The 19,333-nt window shown below is 38.7% G+C and overlaps 1 protein-coding gene across 2 annotated transcripts in view; it reads right to left on the bottom strand.

The window, feature by feature from the left end:
* Positions 1 to 15,138, bottom strand: part of LOC143036852 (SUZ RNA-binding domain-containing) — a 40,179-nt gene extending 25,041 nt beyond the window's left edge. The window contains exon 1 of one of the 2 annotated variants that reach the window (XM_076204714.1): positions 14,981 to 15,138. In XM_076204714.1, coding sequence (XP_076060829.1) covers positions 14,981 to 15,040 — 60 coding nt within the window. In that variant the 5' untranslated portion in view covers positions 15,041 to 15,138. The remainder of the gene's footprint in view (positions 1 to 14,980) is intronic. The other variant, XM_076204708.1, reaches the window with a different exon arrangement.
* Positions 15,139 to 19,333: the final 4,195 nt, after the last annotated feature.

Below are 19,333 nucleotides of genomic sequence, written 5' to 3'. Positions count from 1 at the left end.
ATAAAATTTGCATTGCAATACCAATTGGACAATATCATAACCCTTCCAAAATCATAGTTTATTGTATATATTTGATTGTATTAAATACCAGCTAAGATCATGAAATTAATAGGAACACTCAAGCATAAACACCATTTCAATAAACAAAGACCCTGTTGAGGCCAGTATATGACCTTCGATATAAAGAAAACATCTAGATATGGCCACAATGACTTTATTATACTTACCATAAGTACAAAAAATCTGTACAATACAGAGGTCCACAGTATTTCTGTGGAAGTAAGACAAAGAAACCCTAACATTGTAACAATTTATGTATAAATGAAAAGTTACCATAAAATTTATTTGTAGCCTTGAATCTTTCTCATGGGCAACCCATGACCACCAGATTGCTCCATAGTTCCCTCAGAGAATGAAACTCTGTGGTGCTGTCTGAACTGAGCAAATGCTGGGTAGTGTAAGATATGTTCTACATCTTCCATAAGGTGACTGCATCCTGGGTATAAAATGTGTTACCAGACCAATTTTGTATTTTACCTAGTTGTATTTTGCGGAAAGGGGAGCTACGCTTGTGGTGCCCTGCCTTTTTATCTTGCACTGTTTAGTTTGTTTTTAAACTCATGAATTGTTTTTGTGCACACTATTTCCTTGTCCAGTTTGTTCCAAGTGTCTTCCACTCTATGTGGAAAACTGTTTTTCTTCAGATCTCTTCTGTAGCTATGTTTTTTTATTTTCTTTCCATGTCCTCTTGTGCTTCTCCTGTCCCAGTTTAACAAGTCCTCTCTATCAAGTATTTCCTGATAGAGAGGACTTGTTAAACTGGGACAGGAGAAGCACAAGTGTTGTATTATCTTTGTACTATGTGGGCTACAGTGGTTTTAGTGGGTTTGTGAGGACTTTCCTTTAAGGATTTATATCTATGGGTACCTGATTTAGTACAATGTTGCCCCAAGAGTAGAGTTTCTTCATTAAATTCCGTATATGTATTTCTTTAAGGTGTGTAGTGCTTGGGGAAGGTTAGAAAATCTGTAAGTATGCTGAAAGTATGTTTCTTGAGGCATCCTGTGGGGTGAGATTATGTACTATGGTGCAATATGTATGGTATGTAGGTTTGAGGGATTTTGCATAGAATTATCTAACAATTGTTAAGTGAGTTCTGTGAGCGATGTGAGGATAGAATGGCCAACTTTGAAGTTATGTTTGTTTGGCAAGGAAGGCAAATGTGATTTCATTCTTACCAGGATCGGTCTTTCCATGGTGTCAAGGAGTTGCACTTGTCTGGGAAAACACCACTGCATTGTAAAAGGGCAGAACAAGGAATGATCCACCAACTCCTGCCCATTCCACTCCCATCCTCTTATCTACGCTACTCATGGAAGAAGGGTAACCCGTCTCTTCTGCCTACTGTTGGGGTCGGAAGCAATGGAGCAAGACACAGCAGGGCCACTTCACTTACATGGTGACCCCCCCTCTCCCTCTGTTCTCTTATGCACAAAATAGTGAAGGGAGCACCTTCGAGCTGTATCAAAATATTATCCATACATTACCCTTCTCCACTCTCAATCTAAGGACAACATAGCCCATCAGCATAACAAATCAACCAGAAATAGTACTTTTGAGTTTGGAGACATTGTTTACACCCTCAACCACATCCCCACCTCCCAGCTCCACCTTCAATTCACTGGACCTTTTCATATCATTGGACAGGAGTCAAATAATAAAGTCAAAGCACTCAGGTTATGCAATCTTACAGAGACTGTATTGCACAAAGATCATATCAAGAGGGTTCCCTATGGCCTTGACATAGAAAACATTCCATCATCAGTTAGTACTACCCCTACTATAGAGGACCCTCACCAACCCTCTCAACTTCTCCCCATTAATCCTCTCCCCTGTTACAGCCTTCACAGTTGGGCCACCCCTTCATAAGATTGCATCTTACCTAGGTGAACAGAAATAATATCTACTTCCACATGTTCTTAAGATTAAGTAAATTTTTCATTTTAAACAGTAGAATTTTCCTATAATGAAATTACTCAAAATCCATGCACATTTATCTTATATGTCAAATTATTTTATCTTCTTTGAACATTCACTTTGCTGTGGTCAGCAAGTGGCAGCTGTGCCAAGCAACTGTTGCAAAAAATGACTGTAAACCGAATTTCAAAGATTCATTCTATGCTAGTGTGCATATGTACACACACATGTATTAGCTACTTGATGTCAGATCCTGGGAGTAGCAATGGACTACCTATTGCCTGATGTGACCTGTGGTCAGTTTGACTTGACCTCAGAAATCAACCATCAAGCCACCTGCATCCCGACAGGGGAGTCGGCCATACAATGTTACCATACGACAGCCGGTAGCATAATTTCATCACTACTTATATGGAAAGATATATAGTAAAGTAAATACCGAGTGTCTATACTCAGTTCCATTATGTATATAGATGTAAATAAACAGAAGATGTTAAAATAAGTTATAAAATGTTGTTGGCAACCACCACTATTTGAATTCTAAGTTGTAAAATATATTTTTGGCAACTGCCACCATTTTCTTCATCATCTTCACTGATGGAAAGCACCAGTCATGGCAGCAACAAAATAAAGACCAGAAGCCATGAATAGTTTATCTCCAATACCTCCAACCAATGTAGAACAATGCAAGTCTACAGTCAGCCTTCTCTAAATCCATAAAGACCCAAAAAACATCCTAAACTTTTACCAAATCCTTCTCACAAATCTACCTTACCACAAAAATCTAATCCATGTATCCTCTAACTTTCCTAAACCCACACTGCTCATCACCAGTTACTCCTGTTCCTTTCCTAATTCCATCAATCAAAACCCTCCCAAAACCCTTTCCAACTACACTCAACAAACTGATCCCTCTAAAATTGTTACAATCACATTTGTTCCCTTCTCATTTGTAAAGTGTATATACAGGTACTCCTCCAGTTCTCAGGTACTCTTCCCCCCCCCCCTTAGACACACATTAACCCCTTTGATACGATGATGCCTACGTGGGCATCATGAAGAGCAAGTGGGTACGCGAGGATGCCGATGTCGGCGTCTTGATTATATATATTGTAGTTGTACCTGCGTGACCCCCATACTCTGTAAACTGGCTTCATCATATTTTCTATGGTTATCAAAATTCATGGGTGAAAGAGAACGAGCAATACAGCGGTAACTTTATTTTTTATAATGCGAGTATTATGACACAACATCGCACGTCTGGCAGCCCGCGAAATTTTGGCCCGTATTGAAGGGGTTAAACAGCCTCACTAGCCAGTCCACTATTACTGTACCTCCCTTCTTCAGACACTCCTTCAGACACCCATCCAACCCAGGTGACTTACCTGGTATCATCATTTTCAAAGGTCCTTGTACCTAATCTTTTCTTATATCTCTTCCATCAATGTCATTTCCTTATCCCCTCCCACTGCTACAATCAATTTCTATCCTCCTCTACATCCAACAGGTCTCTAGAATATTCTACCCATCTTCCCTTCATTGCCTTCATTTCCATGAACATCTTTTCAATCTGCACCTTTTATCTTTTTCCTCTGCCTGACCCACCTCCCCTTCCTCTATTAACTTCCTTCCAGAACATTTTTTTTTATTATTTTCAGTTTTGTCATACTCCTACCCTATTTTACATCTGTTCTCTTCTTTGCCTCCTTTATCTTATGTTTTGGTTCTTTTATTTTTTCTTTGTATCACTCATATGCTTCCCGAGTCCTACAGTACTTTGCAGCCAATCCCTAATTGCTTGCTGCTTCTTTTCTACTACCATCTTCACTTCATAATCCCACCACTCACTATCTTCTCTTCTATTCCCTCCCATCCTTATTGTTCCACACACCATCTTTGCACACCTTGTGACTTCCTCCTTGAAACACACCCATTCTTCTTCCACTCCTACCTCTATTCTATCACCACCTCTTAAAACTTCTCTCAGCTTCTCCACTCTCTTCCCAAAGAACATGGACATCCAAAACTTTTAAATCCTTCCTTTGGATACCACTACATAGTCCATTAATGCCTTAACAATCATCCTTCCATCCACCACCCTTTCCCATGTGTACTTATACTCAACTTTCTTCTTAACTGTGTTAACTATCATCAACTCTCTAAATAGATCTCCACCACCAACTTTCCACTATGATTTTTACCTTGCACTCTAAACATTCATACCACTTCATCTATTGGTTTATCCCCTACTCTAGCATTGAGATTTCCCAACATTATTATGTTGACATTCCTCCCAAAACTCTCTAAGCACTCAAATCTATTCATAAAACCTCCCTTTCCTCTATACTCTTCTTACTATGAGCCCCATGTGCACTTACAAATACCCACATCTCCCATCCCAGTTTCATCTTCATCCACATTAAAGACACTTCCTTCCACTCCATCACGTGCTTTCATATTTCATCACCAGCACGGCCCCCTATTCCCTCCCCTGCCCTCTCCTCACTCCCAACACCCTGCTCACTACACTCCCATTCAAAATCACTCCTCCCTTTCAACAAAGCTTCAATTGATGCCAACATATCCATCTCCCTTCTCACAAATATATTGCCTATCTCTTCCCTTTTACTCTCATCTGTACCACACCAATGCACATTTAATTACCCAAATCCTACAGTTCTGATAAGAAATCTTCTCCCAGACCCTCTTATACCTTGACTTCTCATAGGATAATTTTATAGAGCAGGATGCCTAGTCCCATAACTCCATCCCACTTAGCCACCTTTTATGACTCGCATGGGAAACATGGTGGCAGTATTCTTCCCTCCCCCTACCAAAGGGGAGCTCGCTGGATAAGCGGGTTAGGGTGTCGTTACTTGCGGCGAAGGTCGAGGTGAGGGCGGTTCGAATCCTGCCACCAGCGAAGTTGAACCAAGGGCATGGTTCATTAAATTCCACGCTACAAAGCCCTCTGTGAGGGGCACCATCATAGCCTCCCGATAGAGGGGGGGGAGTGTGTGACATTAAACCATATCATCATCACCAAAGGGTACAGAGGCAAAAGGGAAAAAATATACTTGGAAGTGGTACAGAACAGTTTTACGAGGGAACAGCATAACAGAGGGATAGTTGGAGTATCAAAGTAGCATCATTCCTCTCGTAGAGATTATTCTAACATAGAAAAAAATTATGCATGGCTTTGCTCCATAGGGGTGCCCCAAAACACTACTGTGCAAGTAATACTACACAATAACAGTCAACAACCCAGCATAGGGACTAAAATAAAAAGGGGAAAAGGAAACTTTGACAAATGAGAGAATTAGTTTCCTCAAAGAGGCCAGGTCAATAACAAATGAGGATTGGCAAGACACAGTGACCTTCAAAGAGATCATAAAGCAGCAGAGAAGAGAAACTAATAGGCTAAATGAAGGAATAGTAAAGGTCATAGATAAAAGAGAAACTCTTGTCTGAGATGTAGTTAATAAGACTAAATGTATCATACTTTCTAGCTGGTGACACCACATCACTTCACAGAAGGTACATCAGAAGCATGAGATGCAAAAAGCTGGAGAAATTACCTATTTTTCTGGGAAATTATTCAGATGTAATGGATCACATTGATGGCATACTTAGGTTGGCACAAGAGAAATGGCTTGCATCAAAAGAAAATAAAACTAAAATCACAAGCCACAGCAAATGAAGTAATAAGCAAGTCTTGGAAGTTAGCTATCTATATACCAAAGCCTTTTTCACCATTATACAGGACGTAGACAAGTCAAAAGACATATACCTACCCACTCCCACCCACCACCCTTTCCTTACTCTCATTCTTAGCTCCTTGTGGAAGCTTGGAAGTTAGAACAAGTGAAAAAATAATATGTGGATTACAAAAGAGGCAAATAAAAATAAACTTCACAATCACGGAAGTTCTTAGAGGAAGCCAAGGTCAAAAATGAAATGGGGATAGATGAAGGCATTTTTTTTTTGAGAGAGTTATCAATCATAATGTGAGAAAATGGTTTCTAAAGAGGGCAATACTAAACTGGAAACATTACAAGGAAACTTAAAGTAGCTTATACTAATGTAGATGGTTTACTATTGGCCAGGTTGGAGATTAATAATTACTTGCAAGTACACAAGCTTGACATTTTGTACTAAGTAGAGACGAAACTCCCAAATAATGCTGATCTACAGCTAGGGAACAATAGCTACACCTGTAGAAGACACAGAGAAGAAAAACTATACGGATGAGAAACGGTTGTTGTAAGAAATGACAATGGAAGAATAAAATCTGAGTGAAGCAAAAGCTGAAGCAATCCATCAGAATATTTGAACCAAAGGGCAGAATAGAAGAGACTTCATGGTGGTATATGTCATCCCCACCCCAGGACAAGAGCTTAGAATGAAGTTGACTATCAAAAAATGTTGTTGGACACAACTTCCCTCCTAAAGAAAACTATTGAACAAGTAACACTTTAGTCCTTATTGGAGATTTTAATTGCAGTGAGATAAGCTGGGAGAAATGGAAAGTAAGTGGTGAGGCAGATTCCTGGAGATATACACTGTTAACTATAACAATGGAGATCACAATGATTCAGTGATATTCCCACGAGATAAGATATACCACTAACCAAAGACCCAAACATCATCAGCTCCTTGAACTACTTTTAACCCACAGGATAAAGTGACCATGTAACAATTGACTTTCATCTGGATAATGAGAAAATAAACAAAAGGGATGAATCACGTAGGCGAGGGAGACTTAATTTTGGGAAGACAAATTATTCAAGTTTAACCCATACATTGTCAGCTCAGATACATGCTGGCATCAGCCATTTTTTTTTTTTTTTTTTTTTTTTGCACAATTTGTCTTAAGATAATATAAAATTAAGTTAAAGCATGAAAACAGTCCTCACAGTTGAATATATACATCTGCGACCAGTGCCAGAACAAGATCAGGGAAACATGTAGTCCTACAGTAAGCAGGTTGACAGGGTAAGGTAATAAATTTAACATATTTTTTCCCTCTCATTCACATTTTCCATATATATATATATATATATATATATATATATACCATCTTATTGAATTTATATACCTTGTGAATGTCATGTAACCAAAATAAAATAGTTAATGACAGAAACAGCTCTCAAACTGTCAAAATTTGACCCAAAACGTGAAAACAAATTGTTGCCAGTTCTCACCCAGCATTCTGCAGTGTTACAAGGTCATAATAGGATGTGTGGGTAGCTCTGAATCAACCCATGACACCAAAAATATGTAGCTTACCGAGGTACATTTACAACTTGTCAAAAATCTATATAACTGGGTTGCCAAAGGCTCCAACCACTGCATACAATTATCATGTCTTGTGATGATGTATGGAAACAGAGCAGCTCACCCAAGCCATTTTGTTTGGAAGCAACTGCTATGGCAACTATCATGGTGTTAAATTAATGCAGTTGACGATGAAGCTAGTCAAATGTTGTGGTGTTACATTAACACCATTGACATTCGTGCTAGTTGAATGTCACAGCATTAAATTAATGCTGTTGATGCTGTACAGGTTAAAGAGATTCTTTGAAGAAGGAGACTGGGAGAAATTCACGAATACCATGGGTATAGTGAGGAAATGGAAAATCTTTCTTGGCATTTACAACCTAAGAGTGAACAAATGTGTGTAATAAATTAATACATACATACATATACCAAGGCTTTTTCCCCCTTACAAGGGAGGTAGCCAAAAAGGAAAAGGCATAAAATCATTCCCACCCATTCCATCCCTGAATACACTCCACACCCTTCCACCCTCCCTCTTATCTTAGCACCTCCTGGATGACAGGTCATCTCTGCACCTTGTCCACTGCCCTGGGTCAGAAGCAGTGTCGCCAGACACAGCACATCCACAGCAAGGCCGCTTCATTAAATCGGCGACCCCCCCTCTCCGTCCCCCCATGCATAAAAGGAGAAGACGGGGAGAATTCCTAATAGAAGGGGAAAAAAAAAAAAAGGTTCAACAAAAGGTAAGAGATAGAAAAAAAAAAACATGGCTTGGGAAAAATGGAGGATGAGAAGAAACAATATAACAAAACAAACTTATAACAAGCTAGAAATTACTATACAATAATCCACTGGGAGGCAGTAAGTTATTTTGAATGGAGTGTAGATAAATGCGAAGATGAATCATAACTGTTTTACAGGTTTATTAATTATAAATTGAGATGAGGGTAATCACCAAGTTAAAAATGGGTGGTCAGGTCCTTGAGGAACCCTTAGCTCAGGCAGAAATAAATGAATGAAAGTTTTCAATATCTTTTCAAAGGAGAACACTTTTCTTTTTTTTTAGGATAGAGAACCAAGAATTTGGGTTTAGAGCATACAAATTTAGAAGTGATGAAGGTGTTCAATATTTTGGAATCACTGGATGTGACAAAAGTCTCTAGACCTGATGGGATCTCAAACTAGATACTTCAAGAATATGAGGAACAACAGTCTTATTGTTTGTTTATTAAAAGAAGGCGTAGTGCCACATGATTGGAAAAGGGCTAATGCGGTTCTAATTCACAAAGGTGAAAGTAAAGGGGCACCACAATAGTTAAATTATGTGAAAGGATTGAGAAAGGTTGATAGGTCAAATACCTTGAAGAGATGAACATTCTGAGAGACATTTCGCTTCAGATTTAGGTCATGGATGTCAAACCAACTTTGATTCAAAAGTGACTAATGTACTGCAAGATAGGGAAAGCTGGGTGGACTATGTGTACCTCAATCTAGAAAAATCTTTTGATAAAGTACCTCACAACCAACTTATGCAGAAATTGGAGCATATTAGAGAACTAAGAGACAAACTACTCTGATGAATGAAAAATTCTTTGATGAGAGGGTACATGGGGACAGTAGTAAAGGATAAGGTGTCAGGATGGAGAGCAGTGAACAGCAGTTACATAAGGTTCAGTGCTAGCACCAATGTTTCCTATCGTCACCCTCGTAAAGAAATTGCCTAAGTCATTTTTCGTCAATTTCTGAATTATTTTTTTTTCTAAATAAATTTTTCATTGCTCCTTGTGGTACAATTTCCAATGTTTTATTTAGTGTCTGAGGAGGTTAAAACTATGGTAGGAGGAACATTACGTACATTTATAAAAAAAAAAAAAAAAAAAAAAAAAAATCCAATTTCCTGAAAAGTTGGACAAATTACTTAGGCATTTTCTTTATGAGGCTGACGCTATGTCAATGGCATAATAGAATGTACAACAAGCTATATCAACATGTTTGCAGATACATTCAACACATGGTTCATCACAAACAGACTCAAAATAGCTCCAACCAAATCTACAGCAACACTTCTCACTCAGTGTTGAATTATGCGAGTCCTGCATGGGCTCCTAATCTCAGTGAGACACACCACAACACCCTTCAAATCATACAAAACAATGCCCTAAAAACAATTACAGGCTGCACAAATACAACACCAACAGACCATTTACACCATGAAACAAAAGTCCTCAAAGTCAAGGACCACCTCGACATGAGAGGCACACAAACACTTGCCGCAGCCACCACAAACACATCACACCCGCTACACTACATAGCAGAACACCCACACACACTAAGAAACATTAAAACAACACCCAAAGACCTTTATTATGCACAAATACTCTCTTCTCTTCCTCCACAACCACATAATACCAGCCTCCAGAAACATATTCATAATCATATCACTCACCGCTCCATTAACACACTGAAAGACAACACACTGCTGCATGCCAGACCCCCTGATATCCACCCTTCTGAATCCTCTCTCCCACGAAAGGACAGAGTCCACTTGGCCAGACTGCGGTGCGGCCACCACCCAGCACTTCTAAGCTACCAGAAGAGGCTGGATGACCGCATTGTGAACAGCTGCCCAGGATGTAACACTTCACCCCATACCATACAACACATAATGGAACACTGCATTATACACAATCATGCACGCAAACAACACAACATACACTCTATAAAGGATTTGTGGGAAAACCCAGTTTTGGCTGTGGCATTCCTTGGGGGAGACGGGACTGCTCGGACAGACAGTCTAGGGAACGACAACAACAACAACATGTTTGCAGACGATGCAAAAATCATTTGAAGAATGAAAAGTCTGTAGACAATCGCAAAAAGATTTAGACACTATTTTCACATGAAGGCAACAATGTAAAATTATTTAAAAAAAAAAAAAAAAAAAAAAAAAAAAAAAAAAAAATAATAATAATAATAATAATAATAATAAAAAATAAATAAAATAAAATACTGGAAAAGGGCAATATGTGCAAAAGACAATCCTTAAACTATTCCTTTGAAAGTTAATCCATTACAAAAGCTAAAGAGGAGAAGGATCTAGGATTGTTGATAAAAGACAACCTGTCACTTGACAGACATATCCTCAGGATTGTGGGAGAGAGACATGATATGCTGCAGAAAATTAAAGTGACTTTTCACTATGTGGATAAAAAGGCGATGAAAAGCTATTAGTCCCTACCCAAGTGAAGTTATCTACAAGACAGAGAATACAAAGGGCAACAACCTAGTTGGTTTCCAGCCTGGCAGATAAATCATTTGAGGCAAGATTAAAAGCACTGGGTCGGCCAACTTTGAAAGGTTGATGAGAAAGAGGTGATATAATTATAGTATTTATATCACTAAAAGGAGTAGACTACATTGACAGAAGAGATCTTCTGGTTAGGGATTGGAGGTCTTTAAGGGGTCATGAGAACAAGTTGAGAAAGACTACATGTCTAATGGATACGGAAAAATAAAATTCCATATAGATGAAAATCTAAGAGGACACTATATGAAGAGGTAATTGTGCCAACAGGAATGTATGGGGCAGAAACATGGAACATACGAGAGGAAGAGTTTAAATATGTTTGAAATGAAATGCCTAAGAATGATAGAGTAAGAAATGAGGTGAGGAGGAGAGCGGGGTGGAAAGGGAGTTGGGAGATAGGGTTGATGAAAGAGTATTGGGATGGTTTAGATACATGGAAAGAATGAGTAAAGAAAGATTAGTAAAAGAGATGTGGAAGGCAGAGGTGGAAGAAGTGAACATGAGGGGGTGACCAAGGATGAGATGGATGGATGGGGTAAAAGGGGCATTGGGAAAGAGGGGAATGTTTGTTGAGGAAGGAAGGGAGAAGATAGAAGATAGGGGTGAGTGGAGAATGGTTGTGTATGAATGATGCTGTGATGCATGGAAGGGAATTGGTGGAGGATTGGGGGGGGGGGGTGAAGGAGTATGTGCAAATGGGATTTTGATACAACCCGAAGGGATTTCTCCCCATCTTCCCTTTTTCAGCATGAGGGGATGGAGGGGGGTGGGGGTCGCCAATTAAATGAAGCAGCCTTGCTGTGGATGTGCTATGTCTTGTTGCATTGCTTCTGATCCCAGGCAGTGGGCGAGATGCAGGAATGACCCATCATCCAGGTGGAGCCAATAAAAGAGGGAGGGAGGGGTGGTGAATGGGAGTGGAATGGGTGGGGATGAAATGGATGGGAGTGGACATGTGGCTACCGCCCTTGTATGGGGGAAAGTGCCTCTGATATATGCATGTAGATGGAAAAATATTTGAAATAGCTTAGATGTGATACAGTCCAGGCTGAAACAATACTTGATCATAAAATCACCTCCCTAGTTGAGGATGTTGAACCCCTGCACTGTGTTACCAACATGATAAACATTCCTTACTGGACTTTTTGCAACAATATTGATGGTGAGCATCATACAACAATAACTGGGAGAAAGACAACACATCTACCTGAAGAAAAATGCAGCCTTGGTGATAAAGCCTATGCATTTGACTCCTCCAAACTGTGACTCTTTGTGAAGTCCTTTCCAGACAAAGTAAGGTAAAATATACTTCAACTTAAAGACTATATGCCTGGACTGGAGCCAATCCTTTTTTGGAGAAATAAGCAAACCTTTCGGCACAAAAAATGAGCTGGATCCTCCAACGTGTCTCTACACGATGAAACATAAACCTGTTCCCTGTGCAGGCCCGTACAGAGCAGGGGTGCCCGAGCACCTGCCCCTTTGCCCTGTGCCCCAAAAGTGCCCTTCACAAAAATATATAAAATAAATTAAAAATGATTTCTCACAGGCTTTTTCCATTTTCTTACCATTCAGAAATTATAATGTAGAAAATGGTGTTGCAGCCTACCGGATAGTTGCCAAATACAAATAATACAAAAGAGTGAAGTGCCCAATTTCCAGCCCAAAGCATCTGCCCCTTGCAATGTTTGTGCACATTACTGTCCCTGTGCAATAACAACAACTGTTTCCTAAGTTTCACTCACTGGAAACATGCATCTTCCAGAGGGACTAATGTTCTTTATGCCTTCCCATAGATCCCCTTTTGGAAGAAACTGTGGACTGTTAGACAAACCCATTCCCAACTCCTTGCCCACCAGAACTTGAGTGACAGCTCACAGTGCACTGGATCACTAAATTTGTGGCCAATTGCAATACCACTACACCAACCAGCCATGTGAATGTGTCTTTGAATGGCTATGTGATGTGGTGCAGGTAGTAGGTTGTTGTAGATGTACGAGTAGTATGCTACATTTTATCATTCAGTTGCCTGTACTTGTGTTACACAATGAGATGAGTAAAATTGAGGGCTCTTGCATACCAATAAATTTCATGTGATGTTCTATGGGGAAGACTTTGGTTTCTGTGTGAGAGAACCAGGACAACAGACTGATTGACAAGTTGGCAAGTGACAACTGCTGCCTCCTCCTCCTCCTGCTAGCTGTTGACAAACTTACATACACAGTGACAACTGTTCCTTCCTCCTCCTCCTCACTAACTATTGACTAAGAAACTGACTCACACAAATACAAAACATAACAGCCCAAAGAAATCTATGGGAGGGCTAGAGACTAATGGTTACTCTTGGGCTGTGGTTTTCAATTTTCCTAGTATCAAGTTTTCCACAAACTTAGGTGATAGTTGCCATCATCCATCATGTATTTTAACCACTTTGGTACGATGATGCCCATGTTCATGTCATGAGGCACTAGTAGGTACAAGAGGATGCCAGCGTCACCATCTTGATTATATGTATTTTTTGCAATTGTACATGAGTTACCCCTGGATTCTGTGAACTGGTTTTATCACGTTTTCTGTGTTTACTATTACTCAGAGTAAAAGAGAATGATTATAATTTATAAAATAAGTAGTGTGATGAATTGTACATTTGGCAGGCAATGCTGCGCGCAAGAATTTGAGTCATGTTGAAGTGGTTAAGAATCCACAGAAATGCCAAACAGCAGAAGATAAGAATTTAAGCTGTTTGCACAGGATTTAAACCTTTTATTACATATTTTCATAATAATAACAACTGATGCCTGAACTTCCACTGACTATAAAAATATTACCCCCATACCAACCCCATCCATGATAAAAACATCACTGGTCAATATGTGTGTGTATGAGGAAAAAGCTAGCTTTATCTTGAAATTCTTAACTACATGTTGCTACAGATCTCATCAGCCAGAGACCCACCACCTTGAAACTGTATCTGAAATTTTAATCTCAATACAAATGTCTCATATATAGTAAATTACATAAAATGGGCACAAATTCCCTAGGCATAATGTTTTCTAATCTTCTTATTCTTTTGTTTGTTTTAGAGTAGATAAATGCTGAGTAAAGAAAGACAATAATGTTGCTGATAATACCATCTTAAATCTTTTCCTAGGTTCTCTGTGGCCCTTGATTAGGTTTGTTTAAGTTAGTTCAGATTACATTATATTAGAATTGTCACTGCCAAATATTGGCTTTTCTTTCAAATAAGCATCATATTAATCAAACTACTAATAAAAAAGTGTATTGTTTACATAGTGATTGCAATATCAGTTTAAACTGACCAAATTCTATTGGTGACACTTTAGAAGACAGCATGTGTCTAGGTGTGTGTGTGTTAAAGATAGTATTTGATATATTCCAAGTTAATCATTACTTCTTTCCTATGGGACAATATTGCAATGAAGAGCCAAGTCACTGCGGTGGTAAAAGCGAGATTTAAGAAGAGAAGTAGAAATTAAGTAAAGTAAAATATAAGTGATAAGCATGACTTTTTGAGCAGACTAGTCAACAATAGGGACATCACTACGTTTTCTTAAATAACTACTATATAGAATTTATGTATTTTGTACTCCATATAGGGTATACTATGGATGGAACAACTTTAGAAAATCCTAAACAAGAACATCCTAACTTGGGAGATCTTCTCAGCCAGGTAGTCCACAATTATTATAGACTATTTATATGAAATACAACCATCAACATGAATTATGATGTCCTAAATAATTGTGAATTAATCAACTATGCACTAAATACGAGGACAACACTAAAACGTATAACTTGCCAACACATCCCATGTCTACCCTACATACATGTGACCATTCAAGGGTGTTAAACTACTACTACATTCTCATTAATCACCATGAATTATGTAAAGAAGTAATCTGAAATCAGTACTAGCCATGCTATACTATTAATAATATGCATTTTATGAACTATGAACTGAAAGTGCTGCCCATCACTCATCTTATTACATATTTTCTTAATATCTTCCATAAAGTATGCAATCATTGTATCAGTTGCTCAAAGCAGATCTACTTTTTTTTTTATAAAAGATAAACAATAGAATTCCTTATTGCTACTTTGCTACAATTCACTCAATATCATGATCTATATGTCTTGGACATTTAGATATCATTTATCAGTAATATGAAATTCAGACACTTAAAACCCTGTAAAAGTACGCTTTTATTAAAGAAAATAATGTAAATTTCTCATTATTCTATATAGGGGACTGGGCCCCCTAGTCGCTACCAACATCCATACATTGGACTCATACCACAATGGATCAAAGTCAGTCAAAATACTTTAGTTCACATATAAAGATGTACGTATACTCTTCAGAGTCATATTCAAAGGTTCCAAAATCTAATTTCTTACTGGATTTTCATCGAAGTCTTCCCAATTGTCGATAACTTCCCCATCCTGTTCGGAGGCCATGTTTGTTTTGATGTCAGGCAAAGACGGAAGAATAACGAAATCTGACTAAGCAACGGGACTTGTAAAAGTCAAGCAGCTCAGTAATATCTCTTGCAGGTTTTACACAACTTAGTAACCATTCCAGAAAAATGCTTTGCATGAGTCTTTTTCGAGAGAGATGATCTTTTAGGATAATCTAACATTATTCTGTTTTAAGGTAGCTTATCTATAAAACAACATATATAGCACAAATGCATTACTGCACTGCATTTTTTCACTGTGTAGTGAATTTGTTTATATTTGATCATCATTATCATTGTCATTATAATCGTTTTCACTGCTATGCCCATCATGCTCAAATGTCATTCCTAATTATCATTTGTCTAGAGACTGATTGCTATGCACTTATCAATATCACGTAGAATATGTATTTGTTTATATATGAAATATGTAAATGCACAACTACTAAATAAGTAAGTAAGTAAGTTTATTTGGCATTGCATCAATATACATGAAGTGCAGATAATCATAATGAAAAGAACACAAAGTTCGAAATATCAATTACAATTGCCGAGTATTTGAACCCTAGTTGAACGGCTTGGATATTTATGCATTTAAACATGAAATATGCAAATGTATGTTTTGTGTGTATCTTTATAATACTCCATGTGTTACTATCCATGGGACGACAAGGTATCTTCGCGACAATCATGAGAATTACCATGAGCTGCAGCTAAGTAATCGCTGTCATTGCTTGTAATGCCATATATATATATATATTTATATATATATATTTATAGATCTATATATATATTTATATATATATATATATATATATATATGTGTGTGTGTGTGTGTGTTTTATATATATATATATATATATAATATATATATATATATAATATATATATATATATATATATATATATATATATATATATATATATATATACATATATACCAAATTATATTATCTATACGGGGATGGGATCCCGCCTATTCCCATACAGAGAGTTGCGACATGATACGATCCAGGAAGTCATTCTGTGGCCAAATAATTTTCGCCCGTGCTCAGGGTCGCATCCAGGGGTGGGGGCCAAGGGGCCCATAGCCCCCTCCCCCCCAAAAAAATGTCCTTCCTTGTAAATACACTATCCGCTCATTGTCTGTTGTGCGCTTGTTGAATTGGTTTTTCGTCTCATAGCGGTAAGTACATTAATGTATATCACTATGTCACTTTGATATATATATATATATATATATATATATATATATATATATATATATATATATATATATATATATATATATATATATATATATATATATATACAGACGGACCTGGGCATGACTTTGTAGTAGTTTTAGTTCGGAACAACGGCAGGACAAATGAAAATCAACAAACAGCCCACAGAGGGGGCTCAAGTTAAAACTGTCTAGACTCATTATGTTGTTTCCCTCCACGGAAATCTTTAGTAAAAGGCGAAAGGGAGTCTAAGAGTGGAGCTGGTAAGATATGTAGAAATGAAGGGAAATGTCCATGAGGGCTTCCTAGGATTTGAGGAAGCCACTGATGGCACTTGCAAAGCAGTAGCAGAGCTAATTGTTTCCAAACTTAAAGAATATGGTTTGGATCTCAGGTTTCTGAGAGGTGTACGAAGGACGTGGAGCAATGAGGGGAGATACAAACGGTGTTCAAACACACTAGGCAAATATACAAAAAGGCAATTTTCACCCACTGCAGTAGTCATGTCTTGAGTCTGGTAGTGTGTCAAGCTGTAAAGGTGCAAGATGTCAATAATTGTGTAGGAACAGTTAAGGAAATCACGAACTTCATGCGCGCCAGCGCCAAGAGAATGAGAGAATTTGATACCAAAGGGTTTGAACAGAAGCAGTCTTCTGCATTATGGGTAATCTCACACGACGTCGTTGCCTCTCTGTAAAACCAGATGGTCTGAACCCCACGACAGTATTATTCGTTGCAAGGAATTCTACCAATTAATTGTGAACACTTTGGAAGAAGTATGTGACTGGAAAGATCACACAGCATCATCAAAGGCTTCACAAATAAGTTGCCATGACAGCACATCGGTTTGTAGTGGTTCTGTGCGTGTGAGCGCTTTGCTAAACTACTACTGCCAATATCAGTACAGCTCCAAAATCCCAAATTCGACATACTCCAATGTGCCGAAGAAGTGAATAACACCCTGGAGACACTTACTGTACATCCATCCGAACTAGTGCTGAGGAGGACTTCCAAATAATTATCGTGGAAACCGAAAATCTGTTAGGCGAACAAATGCAAGTGCCACGGCAGTGTTTAAAGCAAACCAAAAGATCAAACCTAGAAACACTCGAATCTGAATCCTACTTTAGGATTTCAGTTATCTTGCCATATGAAAATCCATGTGAACAAGTTGTATAGACACGGTAAAGGAAACATGGACTGGAGGTGAAGCTTTTATTCCTGACGTTTCGTCTAACGACTTTCTCAAAGGAATGAGAAAGTCGTTAGACGAAACGTCAGGAATAAAAGCTTCACCTCCAGTCCATGTTTCCTTTACCGTGTCTATATCTTGCCATACTTGGAATAACCTGCTACAACAAGTACGAAGATGATTCGGCACTCACACCCAGACGGTTCTACGCCTGCAATATCTTATTCCAAAGTATGTTAGCAAAACCACATTTGATCAGGTGAAGGAAGCTGCTGAGTTCTATAAAGGAGATCTGTCTCGAACGTTGTTTGACCTGCATGGGGAAGTTGAAAGATGGTGGCATAAATGGAACACAGAATGTGCGAGTCGCTTGAGTAATGAGAGAATCCATGATCAGAAGGCCTGGCCCTTGAAAACTTTGGTGTGTTTTATCCAGTGGCGGCGCCAGGGGGGGGGGCTTTAGCCCCCCAAAAAGTGGCCAGCCCCCCCCCATTAGCCCCCCCAACTGAAATGAGCAAATTGAACATTTAAAACACTCATTGAAATAATTTTATTAAGTGGAATTTTTAATTGCCAGGGCTAAAGATTTGTCAGCCATCAGTGCTAGCCCTACCATTAACCCCCTCCCCTTCTGAAATGAGGATAATATATGTGTATTATCATATTACTATTAGCCCCCCAAAACATTTGCTCAGCCCCCCCTTAGCCTCCCCAACTAAAAATTCCTGGCGCCGCCGCTGGTTTTATCCCAGCATCTTCCAGCTCGTTAAGATTCTTTATACTTTTCCAGTTACACCAACATAAGCTGAACGTAGTTTCAGCTGCCTGAGAAAATTAAAAACATACCTCAGGTCAACAATGCACGAATAAAGATTGTCGGGCATAGCACTCGTGAATAATCATAGGAATAAGGTGACCAATAAAGAAGAAATAATTGCTGAACTAGCTTCAAAAGCTCGCGTTAGGAAAATGTGCTTCAAACTTTAACAGGCAGTAGCATGCTAGCATCGATATAATTGTAAGTAAACATTAAATTACATTTTGCACTTGAAACATTTTATGTTAATATTGTATTGCATTGATATTCCAGTCCAATTCAAGTGTTTCTAGTTTATTTGCAATTTTGTTTACTAATAGTTAAGTATTTTTTTTTTATAAAAGTGTGTATTTATTGTTTTCGTTACACAATATTTACTTATAAGCATACATACATACATATACTAAGGCTTTTTCCCCCTTACAAGAGAGGTAGCCAAAAAGAAAAAGGCATATAATCATTCCCACCCATCCCATCCCTAAATACACTCCACTCCCCTCCACCCTCCCTCTCATCTTAGCACCTCTTGGATGACGGGTCATCCCTTCACCTTGTCCACTGCCCTGGGTCAGAGGTAGTGTCGCAAGTCACAGCACATCCACTGCAAGGCCGCTTCATTCAATCGGCGATCTCCCCTCTCTGTCCCCCCCGCATAAAAGGAGAAGACGGGGAGAAATCCCTTCGGGCTGCGTCAAATTTTGCTCACACATATTACCTCACCCCCCATCCCCCCACCCATTCCACCTCATGCATCACAACATCATCCATACACAACCATTCTCCATTCACCCCTGTCTTCTGTCCTCTCCCGTCCTTCCTCAACATACATTCCCCTCTTCCCCAAAGCCCCCTTCACCCCATCCATCCATCTCATCCTAGGACGTCCCCTCATGTTCACTCCCTCCACATCTGCCTGTATTACTGTAATTCAGACACAATCGTAACAATGTACTTTCTAATTACATACTGGTTAGTATTTAGTCATCTTATTCCACTTTGTTTTCTTATATAACCAGATCAAATTAATGCTATTTCATTTCGTAATCAATTATATTATTA

This window comes from Oratosquilla oratoria, chromosome 2 (genome assembly GCF_046742065.1).
Source record: "Oratosquilla oratoria isolate Oo_2021 chromosome 2, ASM4674206v1, whole genome shotgun sequence".
NCBI lineage: Eukaryota > Metazoa > Arthropoda > Malacostraca > Stomatopoda > Squillidae > Oratosquilla > Oratosquilla oratoria.
Note: the sequence above shows the minus strand (reverse complement) of the source record. Positions and strands in the feature narration are given on the sequence as shown.